Source organism: Mustela nigripes, chromosome 2 (genome assembly GCF_022355385.1).
Source record: "Mustela nigripes isolate SB6536 chromosome 2, MUSNIG.SB6536, whole genome shotgun sequence".
Classification (NCBI taxonomy): domain Eukaryota; kingdom Metazoa; phylum Chordata; class Mammalia; order Carnivora; family Mustelidae; genus Mustela; species Mustela nigripes.
The window spans coordinates 153,151,037-153,171,585 of NC_081558.1; the positions used below are offsets into that span (position 1 = coordinate 153,151,037).

A 20,549-nucleotide genomic window follows, 5' to 3' on the forward strand; every position below is an offset into this window, starting at 1 on the left:
CAAACCCCCCGAGGTTCAAAGGACAACCGCGCGGCCACCCGGCCTCTGCCCCCGCCGGCACCCCTCCTCAGTGCCGCGCGCCACGTGAAACACAGCCGCCTCCCCCGGCCAAGCGGCGCGCGCACCCTGCCGCCTAGCGTCGCGTGACTCGGCTGGGGCCCGCGGGGTTAGCGCTCGCCCGCGCCACTTCCGACGCAGCCCTCGGTTCAAGTTCCGGGGCGCCGCGGAGCTCCTGGCCTGTGGATTGCGTGCGAAGCCCTTCGGTTCCGGGGCCAGGGGCCCCGCGGCGGCCGGGATGGAGGAGGCCGGAGCGGCGGTGGCCACGGCGGGGGAGGCCGAGTTGAACTTGTCCCGCCTCAGCATGTCCCCGGAGACTGTGGAGTTGGAGCTGGAGGCGCGGGGCGAGGAGCGGCGCGGCGCCCGTGAGGCGTTGCTCCGGCTGCTGCTGCCTTATAACCGTCTGGTGTCGCTGCCGCGGGCGCTGAGCAGCGGTTTCCAGCACCTCCAGCTGTTGGACGTGAGCGGCAACGCGTTGACCGCGCTCGGGCCGGAGCTGCTTGCGCTGAGCGGCCTGCGCACGCTGCTGGCCAAGAACAACCGGCTCGGCGGGCCCGGCGCGCTGCCCAAGGGCCTGGCCCAGTCGCCGCTCTGCCGCAGCCTCCAGATGCTCAACCTCAGCGGGAACTGCTTCCAGGAGGTGCCCGCGTCGTTGCTGGAGCTCCGCGCGCTGCAGACCCTCAGCCTGGGTGGCAATCAGCTGCAGAGCATCCCGGCCGAGATCGAGAACTTGCAGAGGTGAGCGGGGCCCTGACCCAGAGTAGGGAAGCCCGGGGCGACGTCCAGGAGCGCCCGAGCCCTAGGCCTGGTCTGGGCGCCCGTCATTTGTCACGTAACCAACCGCCTGCTTCCAGGCTCGCTCTTTAATTCTTTGGCAGTGGTCACTGCCCCGCCGTCTCAGCGAGTTTTAAGTGAAGATCCTGTAAGATCGCGTGTGAGACAGCCTTTGGGATTGTGTTTTCCCTGAGCAGATTTTCGAGGCAGTTTTTCTTTTTTCTTGGGTTCCGGGGGATGTTGGGGGGGGGGGGTGATCCCAACTGAGTAGGTACTCAAACAGATGTCCGTCGGAAGTGGTCACTTCCCTGCTCTGACGTCTGTGGTGGTTTTCCATGCCTTTTAGCATGACAGACAAGATACTCTGACCAAACCCCTGCTTCCCGCTCCATTTTCTGCTATCCTTTTCCTGTAGCAATACTAGCACTGTTTGTGAAATTCAGTGAGCCATGCAGTTTACCAGCACCATAGGGGCACTTACTAAATACGCGGCGAATGGATGCAGGGCCTCTATACATGGGCAGTTCCCTTTGCCTGGAATGTTGCCTGCCCCTGAGTAACTCCTGTTCAGCCTTCAGAACCTACTTCCAGGGCTGTCTGTTTTCTTCCTTTACTGGTTCCTGGACGGTTATTAGCTGAACTGGACTTCCTGTGTACCTCATTCATCCCACCATTGCATTTACCTTATTGATTATAATTCCTTGTTCAGAGGTCTGCCTTACCAGATTATTCAGTAAATAAATAGATATTGAATTAAATGGAAGGAGGAAGCAGAGAAGCAGGATAGCAAAAGTTGTCTAAAAGTGCTCTTCAGGGTGTGAGATATAGAGAAAGATTAAGTATATTGTCCAAAGTGGAAAACAAAAACAAAAACACAATGTTTGTCATCTGTAAAATATTTCCACATCCTTTATTGAGTTTTCTGAGATAACAGAATAGTAGAACTAGAAAGAGATAAGTATGGTGAAAAGAACATTGGATGGGAATAAGAACTCTTGGTGTCCCACCCTTAGGCAGGTCACTTAACATATCCTGACCACAGCTTCCTAATCTGAAAAATAAGGCATTAGGACAAGATGTCCAATAACTCATCAACAGATATTTATGAAGTACTTAACCATGTGTCAGGCACTGTCCTAGGTACTGGGGATACAGTGGTGAACATGGTCCTGTTCTCCTGGAGTTAACATACTAATTGGAGACATTAAACAATGAATTATAAACCTCATTTTTAAATACAGTTTTTGTAAGTTCTATGAAAACAAGTGGAGTGCCTTGAAATAACAGAGGGACCTGACTTTGGTCCTTGAACAGGTAACATTTGAATTGAGAATGGAGAATTGAGAATTTTGAAGGAAGAATAAGAATTAACTAGGAGAGGGTGTGGTGGGTTCAGTCTAGGTAAAAGAAACAATGCGTGTAAATGCCGGAAATCAAGGGGAACTGAAGGCCAACATTTTGAAAGGAAGACATTGTACTAGAGTGTAGTGAAAAAGTGGCCAAGAGTGAAAGTTGGCAGACAGAAACTTGGACCAATCCCAGGCCATGTGGGATCCTGAAGGCCATGGTAAAGTTTGGATTTTATTCTAAATACACATGGGAAAGTTTTAAGCACATCAGCCTTTTTGCTGTGCAGCAGGGGTGGAGAGATGAAAAGAGATTTTGAGGGCTGCTTAAAGGAGGTCATTCTAGTAGCATGAGAGATGATGATCACTTACACCTGGGTGATACTAGAAAAGATATTAAGAAATATAGAAAACTTGGACAGAGATTTAGACATAAAATTGACAGTCCTTGGTTCCTCCTAATTTTGAAGTTACATAATTCCAACCTTCTCATTTGAGTCTTCTTAACATACTAAGAAATACCTAGAGCACTTATTTCCATCACATGGGGGGAAAGGTAGGCAAAAATCCTATTTATTGAATACTTACAATGCTGTAGGCTCTGCAGTTGAGGCTCTAAATATCCTTTTTAATTCTCACAATGCCTTGGTGAGATAAGAAAAAACTGAGGCTTTGAGAGGTTAAGTTATAAGAACCCAAAGCCAATGAGTGGTAGAGCTGGATTTGATCTCGGGATCTCTTGAGTCCAAAACCAAGAATTTTCTTCGGTGACAGAATGGGGCTAGAACCTAATCCTTCTGACTTCTGTTACATATGCGATCAGGACGATTGGTCAAAACTGTTTACATGGTTGGTTGACCTGATTTTCTAGCTAATTAACTATGCTTTTTGGTCATTGTATCTTCAGCTTCAGTTGTGTATGGGATCTTTTTTGTCAGTGTTTTTCATTTTTTAGTTTTATGCTCCATTTCTCTTTACTGATAAGAATCAGTAAAGGTTTAGGCCATGTTCCAAATTTAAATTCGAGTTGACTGTAGGCTAAAAGGGTGGTATAGAAATAAAATCTTAGAAGTAAAAACACAATCTTAGAAAAGTAGAAACAACCTGGGCAATGGCCTGATTCACTTCCCGCCCCTCTGCCCACCTGCCTTTTTTAACAGATGAAGACACTGAGATTTAGTATCAGTCACTTGCTTGAAGCCAGATAGTGATAATAAGATTCATGTGGTTCATGTACTTTAAAAGCTTGTGGTGAGTGATAATATTTAAAAATGATTCGATACAGGGATGCTCCCTCAAGAAAACTACTTTCTTTATCCATAGATGTATGGTTCTTATCTTTCTGTGTTTCTCTTCCTATGTCCTGCCTTCTTTTACAAAGCTGTGTTGCTGGAATTCCATCTCCCTTTAACCAACCGTAATGTAGAACAAATTTATATTTTTGTTAATGTAATTTTTTTAAAAGATTTATTTATTTGACAGAGGAGAGATAACAAGCAAGAGAGAGCATAAGCAGGGGAAGCAGCAGACAGGGAGAGGGAGAAACGGGCTCCCCACTGAGCAAGGAGTCCGACTCGGGGCTGGATCCCAGAACCCTGTTTATTACCTGAGCTGAAGACAGATGCTTAACCGACTAAGCCACCCAGGCGCCCCTTAACCGACTAAGCCACCCAGGCGCCCCTCTTAATGTCATTTTTATTTGGGTGGAGGAGCAAAATATTTTCTACTTATACCTGTGGTTAAAGTTATTGGCACTAAGGGCCTCATCTGTTTTTTTAGTGGGTCATTGGCCTTGCTAGAAAAAAGGCACTCACTTCAGTATCCCTAAGGATTGGAGAATCAAGATACCTTTCCAAGAAACAAATTTAACATTGGTGGATTAATGCTAAACAGAAAGGAAGGGAAGAATTTTATAAATTCTATAAATGACTTTTCTGTTTTGATATTCATCAAACACTAAAAAATAGACTTGTTCCAAGCTCGATGAACAGAAGTGCGATGCTGACAGAAATATATCACAAGAACTTTTAAACACTACAGTTTTGCTTAAAATTCAACAGTAGTTTCTTTTCTCCTTTCAAAAGCATTTTTGGAAACAGTAGAATGTGTCTTGGAAGTTTAATTTGCCCAAATAACTGAAAGGCTTCAAGTCCATAGAACCTCGGAAATTATTTGAGTTTCAAAGTGAGAAATAGGTCTGAAAGTATAAATTTAATATGTTGGTTGTGTACTCTAATGATAACCACAGAGAATTTATATGATTTTGAAATAGTGGGCTTAGTTATTTTTTAGAACATCAGATATTTTTCAGGTAAAGTTATAGTAACTACTAAAGTTTGGCATCCTTTCTTTCTGTGTACACTCCAAAGCATTGATAGGAGCAGACATTGAGTCATAACTAACAACCAGACGATAATTTCTCTCAATTCTTGACTTAAATAGAAAGGACAAGATTTAAATTTGCTCTGAATCACTTTTCCCTTTCTTCACCTTATTTTCTTTTCTCTACCATTAGACTCTGTTGCAAATTGTTCTTTATTTGACTATCAAATTCTTTATAAAAGAACTTTCAGGATTGCTAAATTTTTCCCCAGATAGTCTTCTCATTAAAATCGTTCCTTTTCTGGGATAATTTCTTTGATTAGGATTCCAAATGTTCTTTCTATTCTACTCTATTTTATTCTATTCTAGTAGCTTCCCTCAGAAAAAGAGAGATTTCTGAGTAATCAAGCATTAACTTACACCATATTTGGTAGATCAGATAATCCTGCTCAGGAACTTTTTGTGGTTTTTTGTTGTTTTTGTTTTGTTTTGTTTTGTTTTTCTAACCAGCATTCAGACATTCACGTTTAATAGAATTCTTATATCCACACAGTTGATTTTTTCTACAAGATAATCTTCAAAAGAGAAAAAAATAACCTATCAGAATTAAAGTTGTCTGCTTACTTATACTAAGCATTGTAATTCAAAAGAGAGATGCAATCTTGGAAAGATTTGCACAATCAGAAATAGGAAAAAGTATGAATATATTTTTAAATTGACAAAACTTAAGATTCAAGTTAGCTTTTTAAAATCACTACATATCAAGGAAGTCTGAGATTATGAAAGACAGATAGAAATTCAACAAATGAAAGAAATTGTGCCTAAGAAAATACATGTAAGTTACTCTAAAGGACTTTGAAGTAAGTATGATTTCTAACTTCAGAGAGGTGAAGGTAGGAACTTCATCAACGAAACAAGAATAAGAAAGTTAAAAACGAACAATTATGAAAATCCCAGTTAGAATTCCTAGAAATGAAAAAAAAAAGGTAATTGTGAACTCAGTGTGCCAAATAGTATACTGAAGTCAGCTGATGAATGAATCATTAAGGTAAAAGATCTTACTGAGGCATTCTCCTGGAATGCAGCACAAAAAAATAAAGAAAGAAATGGAGAGTAAAGGGGTGCCTGGGTGGCTTAAGTCGCAATCCCAGAGTCCTGGGATCGAGTCCTACTGTGTCAGGCTCCCTGCTCAGCTGGGAGTCTGCTTCTCCCTCTCCCTCTGCCCCTTCCCTGCTTGTATGCTCTCTCTCTCCCTCACTCTCTCCCTCACTCTCTATCTTTCTCATAAATAAATAAATAAAATCTTTAAAAAAAAAAAAGAAAGAAAGAAAAGAAATGGAGAGTATGAAAGGAATGTTTCTTTCATGTAAACTTGATCCTGAAATTCATACTGCTGTTTAGTAAGAACTGTAGAAAGAGAATAGAGAAAATGTAGGAAAGGCTGTGTTTGATGTAATAGTAGCTAACAGTTCCCCACAATTAAAGGAAGAGCACTCTAAACTGATATCTTGCAACATTCAGTAAAACTTAAGAATAATAGAGAAAAAAGGCCCTAATGGCTCCTAATGAGAAAAAAACTGATTACCTACAGATAAGCTCCAAAAACAATTACAATAGTAATACTGGCTGTAGTAAGATAATGGAATAGTATCTTCTAGGTGCTAAGGAAAAGTAATGTCAACCTAGAATTTTATGCCTAGCCAAGCTGTTACTCAACAGTGAAGGAAAGAGGTAAAAACATAAAAGACAAAGAATTCAAAGATTAACAACCATGGTCCTTACGGAAAAACTTGTTAAATATATACTCTAAGAAAAATGGACTTTAAAAGAAATAGCACGGTCTTTACTAGCATAGCAAGTTTGTACCTCACAGCTTGAAAACAAGCTTATCTAGGGCCAACCTATTTTGGGGTATGAGAACTAATTGTTTTTTTAAGATTTTATTTATTTATTTATTTGACAGAGAGATCACAAGTAGTCAGAGAGGCAGGCAGAGAGAGGAGGAAGCAGGCCCCCCGCTGAGCGGAGAGCCTGATGTGGGGCTTGATCTCAGGACCCTGGGATCATGACCTGAGCTGAAGACAGAGGCTTTAACCCACTGAGCCACGAGGTGCTCCAAGATTCTAAGCTAACTTTTTTTCCTTTTTTTGAGGGAGAGAGAGAGATAGCGAGAGACACAGAGATAGAGAGAGAGAGAGGATGAGCTGAAAGGAGAGGCAGAAGCAGGTTCTCCACTGAGCAGGTAGTCTGACTCGGGGCTCGAGCCCAGGATCTTAGGAACATGACCTGAGCTGAAGACAGACGCTTAACCAACTGAGCCACCTTGGCACCCCGAGAACTAATTTTAATAAAATTTGGAATTATAAATAAAATAATAAGCTCCAAAAACAATGCCAAACAAGGAAATTGGTAAAACATATTGATGAATTTGAATAGTTACTAATTGGAAATAAGTTTATTTTCAAATCAAGATAGATCTAATTCTAAATGGTATAAAGAGAAGAACAGAAAGGAGCATGGATGTGTGTTTGGGAGTGAGAGGGAGAGCAAAGCAAATTCAAGGGGTAACTACTAGCAAGACAGAAATAGCATATACAGTTCAAAATAGTAGAGGGAGAATGGGAAGAAGAGAAACTTGAATGAAATATGACAAAAGAACAGAAGAGAAAAAAGATATTTAGGTATACCATGTTAATAGAAAACACGGGTCTAAACTTACCAAAATCAAGTTGCATCCTGCTTATAAGAGTTACACTTAAAATAGAAATACCCCAATAAATTAAAAATAATAGGTAGAAAAAGATATACCAAAGAAATCTCTATCATTTCATGTCTGTACTACCTCATTAGGCTACAGTCTGGTCATCCAACTTCAACTCCTCCCATTGTGCTCTCTGCTCCCCACCACTTACTAAGCTGGTAGACACAGTGATATTTCTAAAGTGTAAGTAAAGTTACACAACTTTGTTCAAAATCCTTCCTACTTAGGATAAAATTCAAAATCCTTACTGAGGCCCAAAAGGCCCACGCGACCTCTCTGACCACCACTCTCCCTCTTCTACCACCCTCATGTACCCACAAATGGCAACACACCAAGCATTTTCTATCTTAGGAATTTGTACTCATTCATTTCATTCATATTTCTGTTCACATGTCATCTAAAAGAAACCTTTCCTAACCACCCTGTCTAGAATTTCACTTCCATTACCATCTGATTACCTCCCTTTTTAGGGAGGTAACACTTAAAGCCCTCAGACATAATACACTGATTTATTATCTATCTCACTAGACTGTAAGGTCAAAAATTCGATCTTATTTATACTGTGTTCCCTAGAATGGTGCCTGGCACATGGTAGATGCCTAGTTCATATTTGTTAACTAGGCACTTTGTTTAATATATAATATTATTCCATTTTGAAGAGGAAGAAACGGGCATAACAAGAATAAGTAACAGGCTTAAGTTCTTATACTGGTGAATGCTGTTTTAAATGAAATGAATACAGACAAAAATAAAACCAAGAGGCAATTTTTATAATTAAAAGAGATAGATTTTAAGACAAATGGATTAAAAGGAAAAAAGAGAAATGCTTCATGTGAGTTAAGGAACAATCAGCAAAGATTTATTTGTGTTATAGCTTCTATATTTTAAGGGGAAAGAGAAAAACTTGGTAATTATAAAGGGAAGAAGGAAAACTGCAGTTCTGGTAGAAGGCTAACCATCAGAGCAAGGAGGCAAAAGAATCAACTATGGGTTGCATAGTTAATAAGTTCAATACTAGTAGCTCCACATTCATTTTACACATGCAAAATGTGAACAAAAGTAGACCATGCTCTACGTCACAGAGGAACAAGATTATGCGGAACATATATTTAACAACGAAGCTCCCAGCAAATTAATAACAGAAAACCATATAAACCTGTGAGAAAAATGGGTAAAGAATAGGAACAGGCAATTCTCTGAAGATACACAAATGGCCAAAAACATATAGAGAGATGCTGAATTCATTAATATCTAGAGAGTTGCAAATTAAAAGAACAGAATGGTTCCATTTTTCACATAATAAAATAGTAAAAAAGTAAATAAAACTTAAAGCAAACGATAATAAGTATTGGCAGGGCTATATGATAAGAAGGACTCTTAATTTGCTAGTTATGGATTTGTAATTAGCTGTAGCTCTGCAGAGTAACTTGGCTTTACCTTTAACCTTACTCTCTTAACCTTATATTGTAAAATCTTACCGTGGAAATCTGATATAGTGAATCTGGATGGGGCCTGGAATTTGCAGCTTTAAAAGTATCCCAGATAATTCTTATCCTGAAAGTTTGGGTAATAGTTTAGTGGGCTATTTTTTCCCCACATTCAAAGGTGTCTTAAAAGAATGCTAGTCTAAATGCTATGCTTAAAAGAATGCTATGTCTAAAATGTTGGTGACTTGATGGAAAATAAGGTAACTATCTGGAACTTTAATTTCATGATAGTGGTCATTTTACACAATTAATTTAGAAAGCTCCTGAAGAATGCTTTTGCTATAATAAGAGCAAAGAAAAAATGTAGACTTCAGCCATGTTTTCCCATTCTTTTCAGAAAAAGGTTAGTGGTTTTCCCATTGCCTAAAAAGTGCATGAAATCCATGCCTACCAGCACAAAATCCGGCTTTCCTTCAGCCTTTTCTCTGGAATCTTCATCAGGAGCTCTGCTCTTCTGTTTAAAAGATGTGTCCATTGTCCCATAAAAGCCCTTTCCTCCAACCTGAAATGCCTTCTTTCTTCCCATCTGCATGGGCCAAATTCATGGTCCATCTGAAGTCATAACACTTCTCCAAAACTTTGCCAGTCCTAAGCACTGTGTCCTTTTCTTACTTCTCTGCTTTTATTAACTCCTCTATCATTTATGGATCGCTCTACTTATTTTGGTATTTTAATCAGGTTATACTTACCTTTGGCCTTGTTTTGAGTTTAATTATAATAGCATGTCTTACCTGCTTACCTATAATATAAGCTCTCTGAAAATTGCATTATTTCTCTAGAGGCTGTATAGTATATAGCAAATTCTAGATAAAACATTTGCTGAATCAATAAATAAAATGTGTTGCTTGTAATAAAGACCTTGGGATGTCTTGTCCAATTTTTGTTTATATTTTTGTTTTTGTTCATTTATTTTTACAGTTTAGAGTGTTTATATCTCGGAGGAAACTTTATCAGAGAAATCCCACCAGAATTAGCAAATTTACCTTCTCTCAGTTATTTGGTATTATGTGACAACAAAATCCAAAGTGTGCCTCCTCAGCTTTCACAGTGAGTAATTTTAGGCATTCTCAAAGTAAATAATACATGAGAATTACAGTTCTGAGGTTTGCTATGACTTGAGTTGCTTATTTTTAACATTATTTTAAATGCCCCAGTTAATGTCTCAAAATACTTGTTTAGCCTGTTTTCTCTAATCAAAAACAGAGTAATTTGGCATAGATTTCCCCAGGTTTTATGGAATTTTACTGATTTTATATTTGATATGAAATATTTTTACCCTGATGAAATAATGTGAAGGCTTTTGATTTCTGTTGCATTTTAAATCTTTCTTGTAGGTATCCAAATGATAAAGCTTGCTAAAACAATCTTTAAATCTAGCATTTATATCAGCCTAGCACATAAGAATACTGATTATTATTCTACATTCTGTAAGATCCTATGGGCAAATGTCATCTCATGATATTGACAAGTCTGTACTCTGGTTTAGTTTCAGCTCCTTTCTGTTTTACTTCTGTTGGCCTTAATTGCTTGGGAAATCAAGTTCTTTGCTTAGCTTTCATAGTAGTTAGTTTGCTCACTGCCATTAATTTTTGTACTGCATTCATTGTAGGTTGCATTCACTTCGTTCCCTCAGTCTTCACAATAACTTGCTGACATACCTGCCTCGAGAGATCCTCAACCTTATTCATTTGGAAGAGTTGAGTTTGCGAGGAAATCCATTGGTTGTTCGTTTTGTTAGAGATTTAACCTATGACCCTCCAACTCTCCTGGAATTAGCTGCACGGACCATTAAAATTCGAAATATTTCCTACACTCCATATGATCTTCCTGAGAATCTTCTTAGATACTTGAGCTTAGCCACCAATTGCCCGAACCCAAAGTGTGGAGGTAAGTTAATTCAGTGTATATCTTTTCCATTCATTTAGCTATTTTTTATATTGATAGTCTAAGTATTTTTAATTAGTCATCTTCTTCCAGAGAAAGGCATTTAGCCTCTTTGTTTCCCTCACCCTTTCACCCTTTTACCAGAAAAGTAAGACATTTTTCCCTCCTCTCCCTTTTTTTTTTTTTAAAGTATTTTACAATTCATACAAAAGGAAAATACCCCAAAAGTCTCATCATATCTTGGAATTGTCACAAGATAATAGAGTAAGCTAGTAAAATAAAAAGAAACATAAACAGTCATAACAGTTTAAAAAGAGCCTCTAAAATATTTAGCTACCTTTCATATTTATTTGAAGGACATTTTCCTAGACCCACTGTTATGAGTATCAGGTACCTTTATAGATTATGATTCAGAATGTAGGAGAATTGGTTAAATGTGCCAATTTTGGAATATACCTTGGACTTTTATATTCTTATACATCCATGATTCAGAATTTCTTGAATTTAGGGACATGTGGGTGGCTCAGTTGGTTAAACATCTACGTTTGGCTCAGGTCATGATCCCAAGGTTCTACCTCCTTCTCCCTCTGCCTATTGCTCCCCCTGCTTGTGCTCAAGCTCACACACACACTCTCTCTCTCTCTGACAAAATCTTTTTAAAAAATGTCTTGAGCTGATAGCATTTGGAGGGAATTAAAGAAATGAAAGACTGTAAGGCAGAGTAAAATAGAAGTTCAAAGTACTACTGGAAATCAAAGGAGGAAGAGAGTACATTCTTGAAGGATGAGTTGTATTTTGATATGGTAAATAAGATTGAGGATAGGAAACTTTTCAGCTGGAGAGAGCAAAATTGGAGAGAAAACAGTATGGGACACAATATTGGATGAGTAATAATTTGGCTCAAATATTATACAGTTAGGGAAGTACATGAAAGAGAAGTAGATGATAACGTTGAGGTCTGGTTACAAAGGCCTAAAGTGCCAGGGTGTGTAGGTGGGAGCTGGTGACTGATAGCAGGTCATTTTATTTTGGGTCTCTCATAAAAGACTGCTTTTTAAAAATCTAATCAAATGTGAGTACAGAAGGTTTTTACCATTGTAGGAGAAATATAGGTGCTAAGGAGATGCTGCATAATGATGATCAGAGCCAGATGAGATTTTCCCTAGAAGTCCCATCATGTCTTGAAACTGTTTGAAGGTTAAAAGAGAGAAAATGATTTAAGTTCCCCAAAGAATATTAAAAAATAAAAAAGACACTCTTGGTTTACAAAAGGTGATCTTCTGGGCCATTTCTGGCCACTCACTCTTAGAAGCAGAAGGTGCGGTGCTGTGATATGCCAGATTAGAAGTGCTTAGCTTTCTCTGTAGCTCTCCTTTCCCAAGTTGGCTTTTTTTTTTTTTTTTAAAGGATTTATTTATCAGAGAGCAAGAGTGAGCATGTGCACAAGCAAAGGGAGAAGGGAGCCAATGCAGGACTTATTCCCAGGACTCTGGGATGGTGACCTGAGCCAAAAGCAGAAGTTTATTGGACTGAGCCACCCAGGCATCCCTCAAGTTGGCTTTAACAGTGGTGAGGGACAGCATTCCCACCAGGCCTTAGGACATAATAACATGTCTAATCTGTTCTTTGAAAATATCCTTTCCTAAAAATGGACCTGTGTAAGAATTCTCTTGTCTCTTTTAAATGCTTTTTTAAAATGACTTTTTTTTTAGTATACTGATGTAATTTATCTTATAAACAAATATACTTTAAAAATTATTAGTTTAAAAATCCAGATTATACAGTAATTGGACCAGTGACATTTCTGCCCTCAGACTCATTAGCTATTGAACACTGAGTTAAAGAAAAGTAAAATGTTTTAAAGATTGATTTATTTTAGAGAGCACATGTACTTGAAGTGCGTGAGTTGTTGGGGGCAGAGGGAGAGAATCTTCAAGTAGTCTTCCCACCGAACACAGAGCCTGAGGGGTGTGGAGCATGGGCTCGATCTCACTACCCTTGTGATCACCACCTGAGCCATAATGAGAGTCAAAATCTTAACCAGTTGAGTCACCTGGGTGCCCCAGCAAAAATAAATTTATATTTTGAGAGATTTTTTTTTGTCTTTGTAGAGTCTGAGATCCTAGACATGACAAGGTAATATTTAATATTGTGCTGTTCTAGCTCATGGTGACTCTATAAGGCTTTATTTTATTACTTCCATCTTTTTTTAGGATGCTAACACATTTTGGGGGATTTACTATCAATATTGGTTGACCAGTCTATTACTTTATTCCTTTACTTTCCTAAATTGTTCAAAGTAACAAACCATGAGATCCCCTTTTTAAACTATGAATTATACTGACTACACAATCAGAAAATTAGAAAGCTAATGGGGAAAAAAAGGTAAGTAGAAATCATTGTTTCTCCTTTGCTTGAACCACATCTTCTTAGTTTAGAGCCTTATGTGATACACAGAGTAGTCTTAGAGCATAGAGGTTGAGACTGCTCCGTAGAAGGGTGATGGGATGGGGTGCCTGGGTGGCTCAGTGGGTTAAAGCCTCTGCCTTTGGCTCAGGTCATGATCCCAGAGTCCTGGGATCAAGCCTCACATCAGGCTCTCTGCTCAGCAGGGAGCCTGCTTCCTCCTTTTTCTCTGCCTGCTTCTCTGCCGACATGTGATCTCTGTCTGTCAAATAAATAAATAAAATCTTAAACAAAAAAAAAAAAAGAAAGAAAGAAAAAAGAAGAAGAAGGGTGATGGGACCCAGAATTGTAGGTGTTCCATTTATACTGAACCCCGAGCTACAGTATCCTCTGCTTTCCTCACATCTCTAGCTGTAGTTTTACTTAGCTGAAGGGCCCCATCTCAGGGGCACCAAATTAGGAATTTAAAAAGGTGAATAGTGTTTCAGTCTACCTAACAGTATATAATTGTGTGAGAATCAAGTGAGATCATTCATGAAACAGCTTTGAAACCCGTAGATTTAGAGCCTTTGGAAATGTAAGAGTTTCCCTTCCCAATACATAAGAACAAGAATATCAAAAGTCGTCTGTTTCCTGCAAGTTTTTTGAATGACAACAAATCTTTTAGGATCATTATTAAAGGAGTTTTGTGGGTTGTTTTTTTTTTTTTTTAAGATTTTATTTATTTATTTGAGAGAAAGAGAGCATGAGAGGATGAGTCATGGGGAAGGGCAGAAGGAGAGGAATAAGCAGACTCTCCAGGGATCACGACCTGAGCCCAAGGCAGTTGCTTAACCCAGTGAGCCACCCAGGTGTCCCTTGCAGGGGGGCGTTTAAGCTTCTTGCTGGTAGGGTAGTACCAAGGAATAGGTTGGGGAGTGGAGGAAGAACACTTCAGGTATCCTATAATCTCTCCATCAGACATTGTTCACCAGGTCACCCAGAGAAAAGAAGCTAACAGTATCCTTTTAATACCAGCTCCCTTAAAGATAAGTCTTATCTGGCCTTCTCTTTTAGCCAAATTGTCATCCCTAAGGCCTTCTGGCATGAAGCAACTATTGCTTCTGCTTAAAATTCACAGAAAAGGAGACTGTATATGACTTTTCAGAATATTGGAGAAGGGGTTGAAAAAGAAATGGCTCTTTGCTTTGTAATGATTATTTTGTACTTAATTCCTTCTTCTCTCTAGGAGTCTACTTTGACTGCTGTGTCAGACAAATTAAATTTGTGGACTTCTGTGGGAAGTACCGCCTCCCACTGATGCACTACTTATGTTCCCCAGAATGTTCTTCCCCTTGCAGTTCTGCCTCTCACAGCTCCACATCCCAGAGTGAATCTGACTCGGAGGACGAAGCTAGTGTTGCTGCACACAGAATGCAGAAAGTTCTTCTTGGTTGAAAAGAATGGAGGGTGGTATGATACATGTAAAAGAACTGAGCAAAGGTGATTGGAAAAGAAAAAGACTTTGAAATGGTATCTTCATCTTTAATGTCCATGAAAGAGTTGGAGATGATAGAAAAGATTTTGTATTTTATCTTCCCATTCAGCAGGAATGAGTCCAGTTCCATGTTTGGATTCTTTGAATATAATTCACTCTGAATGATGGTTTCGAATTTAGCTGATTGTTTGCAGTTTTATTGTTTGCAATTTTCACTCAAGTTTTGCATGAATCACATGGCACAATGGAGCATTCTGAAGAGCAGTGCTATAATAAACCATGAGTGGTGTAACATGTTACTGTTGAGATGAAGAAAGAAATGATCAGAGCTGTTATTATTACCAGAGTTGTCCTTGGGTTTAGACTGAACACTATGCCTTAACAGGATTAGCCCTCCCTTCTTGTATTGCCCATGTGTCTCGATTACAGAGCTATTCACATAAGCTCACAGATGGTTACATAGGACCTAACCCTTGCTGACCTACTAACTGGTAAAGTAAGGGATATAACTTTTATGTGGAATTTTAAAACTCTTTAGTTCTGCTCCTTTGTTCTATATGATTGCTGTTTCCTTCCTATAATTCAGCAATGACTGTTAAAGTGCCTTAATCCTAGCAAGATTTTAGAAATTTATTCAAGTAATGATGCCAGAGCAGCCTGTATAACCTGACATACTATGCAGAACACTTTAAAATATGCTTTAACAGAATTAGGTAAACAGCTGTTTATCTGACATAAGAGCTCACAGCCACTTTACCTTGAATTTTTTGTTTAAACATGAAGTGATCCCCTTGTAAGGAAATCACTTTTGCACTTAATGGGAAGCAACAGTCTTGATTAATCTTTTCATCATAAGACAGAATAATAGGTTTTGATTTAAAAATCTGTCAGACTTCTTTTGACAGAAAAGAGATGTAAGCTTAGAAAGCTTCTTTGTATCTTCCATTAAAGGAGTGGGAAAATGATTTTAAAAATTTTAAGTCATGTCTGACTCCTTTGCCTGTGTGTACTGATCTATAACTTTCTCTACGTTTTAAAGAAAATCTAGAAAACAGTTACAAGCCAAATAAAATTGTGGGCAGCCATTATTTGTGTAAAGACTTCAAGGCAGTCTTTCAATTGTAAGAAATAGAATAATTTCCAAAACTAGTTTAACCATGGAATACTTTTTTGAAAGTAATGTATTGATAACATGTAAAACTTTGTAAATATATCCCTTAAGTATGGCAGAAAAATGTTTCACAAATTAATTGCTATTAGAAATGACCAGATTTTTATTAACTACCTAACTTGGAATAAAAATTGAATAGTAGAATTATAATTTTGGTGTTATAAAATACACAAAACATACTAGCAGTCATTAGATAACCAATAATAAAATGATGGGAGTTTGGGGGTTTTTATGGTTTTTTTTTTTTTTTTAATAAAATGTAGATCAGAAACACATTAGAACATCAGAAGCTCTCCCTTCTGACTTCCTGGCATTCACAACTAAGGCACAACATTTTTTTTTTTTTTTTAAAGGCACAACATTTCTTAAAAGCAGAATGTTGTATGATAATAATAATGTACATATGTTGGGTTTTTGTTTTGTGTATTTTTTACTTTAGAAGAAAATATATTGTAGGATAGTTCAGAGTTTATTATGTGTTATTCATGAAACATCATGATGGAGTTTCATGACTGCAGTTGTGAAACGCTGCTATAAAGTGAATCCCTTCACCTTGTTAGAATGTAATAATATTTTTTCCTTTTGAGAAATTTTCTAGGTCTCTATAGGTAATCTAGTATGTTTCTGCTGCCTAGCAAAGTAGTACATGGGTGATTAGATTATAAAATGAACGTAATGTAAAGTTTTTGTTTACTTCTCCATTTAGACACAGCAAGCTACATATGAAATTATTAAAGGAAAAGATAACTTAGGCAGTGCCTAAGTGAGAAGCCCAAAGTGTTCTGTACCTGACTCAGTTAATAGCAATACATAAAATATTTTCATAGAAAATAATGTATTCATAGTAAAATACCCAAATTGATAGGACCAAATTTTTCTGGCTTAAATGCCACAGTTTACTTCCTAATCCTTTACTAGCTTGGGTAATTTTCCAAGAGTTAGTCTTTGTAAAATAAATGGGTAGGTATGTAAGTACAGTTAAGTGTTTCCCAGCTTCCCAGAAAGAAAGTAAACTGATTGACCTATTACAGATGTAAATAGGCCCAACTAGAAACAGTTTCTGGCCTTTGCTATATATGTAGATGTGTACCATAATATATAATAGCATGTTTGTTGTACATGTACATTTGAAAATCTGCATTTCAGTTGTCAGTTCTATCTTTTTAAAAACTTTTTGACCTAATCTTTTAGAAGAGCTGCTAATAATTTCTAAGATTTTCTCTGTTTCTCTTCTCTACTCTCCCCCCCCCTTTTTTTTTTAATAACTGGTGATTGTAGAAATTAGCCAGAAGATGAAATACTAGGGACTTGATAATTTAGAAACCAGACAATCAACTCCTAAATCATATAGTTGACTATGTATTGCAATGATAGTCTATCTCTTTAGTTGCTAAGTCATATGTTTATATTTAAACTAGTTAATAAACTGTATTTTTGAGACTTAAGAATCTGTACTAATTTTCATAATGAACTAGGTTTTTGATAAAACTCCAATTGGACAATTTTAGTGACCAGAACTTCTGTGGATAGAACTACTTAACCACAGCATTAATGTGTTTAGAATGGAATTCTTCAGTGTTAATATTTGAAATGGAAATGGGTACGTTGAACATTCTTAGTAATCTTTATTCCTAGAATCCAATTCTCAGTGTCACCAACTCAGTTTGAATAGTCCTAGGATTTTAGGAAATAAGATTAGCTGATAACAATATCTTGCTTCCTTGGTGCCAGGGATTGGCTGACCTAAGGACAAGTTAGTCAAGGTTCTTAGGATTCCTTGTATTTGAATACCAGAGGAAGATCTGAGGGTTATTTTGCATTTTACTTCTCAGTGTGTGCCAGAGGAGTCTCGTGTTTGGAAATTCTTAACTATTTGGAACTTCAAATTACCAAATGTAAAAGTAAATACGCATTATAAATGGTACCTCAAATTTGAGAAATTTTTATGTTGATGTAAATAAAAGTTAAAGGCCTAGAGCAGAGTAATACTGCAGACCAATCCTGCCAAACTTCCAAAATGATATCATGGTAGATATCAATTTAAGCAAAAGAAGAGAAGGAAAAGGCTGATTGCTGGAGTATTAAATGAAAGAAATCTTTGAAAGTAACAAAGGGCTAGGACAGAGGAGTCACCAGACACCCAGGTATATCCCTAAGCCAAGAAAGTTCTTTAAAGTAATAGTAAATTGTTTTAAAATCACATGGCTTATTTACCACCTGAAAGCCTTTATCTCTAAATATTTTTGGTTTCTGCTACTGGAAGATTATCCACTTCCTTCCATAAAGATGGGCCAGCAAGGAAATGGGATTTTCTTACCACCAACCTTGCTCTTTTCAAAGGGAGAAAGTAATACCTCATTAACCTGGAACTTGTGTTACAGCCTTGGTTAATGTTTACCTTGTCACTATGTAAAAAAGAAAAAAAAATACTAAGTAAAGAATTAGTACAAATAAAGTTTGATCTTTTAAAACATTTTAGCAGTATTTATTTGTATAAAAACTTATTCTACAAAATAAGACCCTTTTTAGGTAAAACAGTTACAAAACATGTATATAATTAAACTGCACTTATTTAGAAATATCTCATTTTTACTTAAATGACCCCCTCACTTCTTATCCAAAGTAGATATTTTATTATGTTAGTATAAATATTACTCCCTATTTAGTCCAAAATAGTCAGCTTTTAAGTTGTGCTGAGTGTTAAAACAGTAAAGGCTGATGTGCATGTTTTTAGGCAACATGATCTGTGATACATAGTTCTGATTCCTTTTGTTTGGAAAAGTACTTGACTGTCACTGTTTCTGTATTAAGCACTATTCTCTTATAACACTAATTTGATTAACTTAATAACATCCACTTTTGTATTTTCATTATAGTTGTGATGTTTTTAAAGGCAGCAGTATCTTCATTTGTGCTCAGAAAGTGTGTGCCTTAAATCCTCCACTGTAGACCCAAAGTCTGGGGAACTGTGTCATTTAGTAAGTTGTTTGTGACAGGGTAATGACCCTTTGCATTTGACTTGAGGGAGAAAGACTGAGTGACCTGAGGGATTCCTTCCCCTAAAACAGGGCTTTTATGGCTTTTGTAGAGGGAATCCCAGTCGTGCATACTATTGGAGGAGGTCAAGTCCTAAGGATCAGAGTCCCCTGAAATAAAATCAGTGAGAAGGTATATTCTTTTTTATATTAAAAAGAAAATTTACCTGCTACCACTAAGAGATGACAGCAGTTCCCAACCATCTTCATACTAATAGCATGATTTAAAGGTATTATTGCTGTGAGGCCTAGGATATTTTGTGAGTGGTTTTTTTGTAACACTAGGTTGCAAGGGGCTATGTTTTAACATTTTACTTGTAAATATCTCTATTCTTCTATCATTCCTTGGTCCATATTTGCTAAGAATTGATGTAGAAAATAATTCACTAACAACAAACATTGAATACTCACAGGGTAATACTGATTTGGGTGCTACTAGACTTTTACCTGAGATTTATCAGTGTCAATTTATTCTAAAGGGTAGTATTCAATCTAGTAAATACTAAAATTTATGAATCTAATGAAGGTTATTTATATACCATTGTACCAGAAAACCATGGTAGGTTGACTAAGTGCGTTTACCACTTACTTTGTGAATAAATAACTCTTTTATTCTACATTGTGGTTAGAAAAATCTGGGATAAGACTGAAAGTGCTATTGCTGGTACTACAAAAATATTACTAAACTGGTTAATTCTTATGTCCACAACTAATGTTTTAAGAGACTCCTTTATTAAACGGTTGACATTGATGTGATGTTACGTATGTTATTGAGAAGGAATTTAACTTCAACAATCACTTTACAACAGTACAATCATGGAGAGCCCTGTGTGTCCATAATTAGGGTTAGTTGCATTTCTGAGCCCACTTGTATTCATGAGAAACAAATATGGGAGAAATATTTTAAGTTACCAGTATTTTAGCTTTTTATAAAGTTTGGGACTTTATAAAACTTTAAAGTATCAACAAAGGATATTAAAATATATGTACTTTTACATTAGTCAAATTACTAAATTTCATTGTCTTATTTCTTAGTTTTCATTTATATTCTTAGTTTTATGTATTTGAAATCTTGTGAATTAGGAATATCTATATAAGTATGTAGATATTTAAAACAATGATAACAATAAATGTAATTCAGCAATGTGACTCAACAATAAAATTTTCTTTTCAGGACAAGATATAGTTAAGTGCATCAGATTTATGTATTACTTTGTAATGGTAAAGGCTCTAAAAAAACATTTAAGCTACTTCAATTCTATACCTCCTTTTCCCCCCACAGGACATATAAGAAAATGTGATGTTATATTAACCCTCTGTGTGAATTTTGCCTTATTAAACATTGTGCCTTATTTTATTAAAAGTGCTTTCTTGGAATTTGAGTCTGTATTCTGAAAAGTAACAGTATTTTAAGTGAATTGAATTTATTTTTAAAAATCCAAAAATCCTTAAAATGTTGGTATTGGCCCGATTACTTGCTGTACCATTCACTGTTCATCTCTTTGAATTTCTTCAATACATGAATACATACATTAGGCATGTATTAGCATTTACTCTCTTGCTACATACAAAGGATTAAAGATGAATTAGATTAGGTCCTTTTCTACTATATTTCTACTATATTTGCTTCTGCTTCCACAGTCTTTTTATTTTTTTATTTATTTAAGGTTTTATTTATTTGACAAAGAGACTGTAAGAGAGGGAACACAAGAGGGGGAGTGGGAGAGGGAGAAGCAGTCTTCCCCCCAAACAGAGAGCCTGATGGCTGGATCCCAGGACTGAGATCATGACCTGAGCTGAAGGCAGATGCTTAATGACTAAGCCACCCA

At 37.3% G+C, this 20,549-nt stretch overlaps 1 protein-coding gene across 1 annotated transcript; it reads left to right on the forward strand.

The window, feature by feature from the left end:
• Positions 1–43: 43 nt before the first annotated feature.
• On the forward strand, positions 44–20,102 carry LRRC58 (leucine rich repeat containing 58). Its single transcript, XM_059391867.1, has 4 exons — positions 44–795; positions 9,666–9,794; positions 10,357–10,634; positions 14,266–20,102. Exons 1-4 carry the CDS (start codon positions 296–298, stop codon positions 14,472–14,474), a joined length of 1,116 nt encoding a protein of 371 aa, XP_059247850.1. The 5' UTR covers positions 44–295; the 3' UTR covers positions 14,475–20,102.
• Positions 20,103–20,549: the final 447 nt, after the last annotated feature.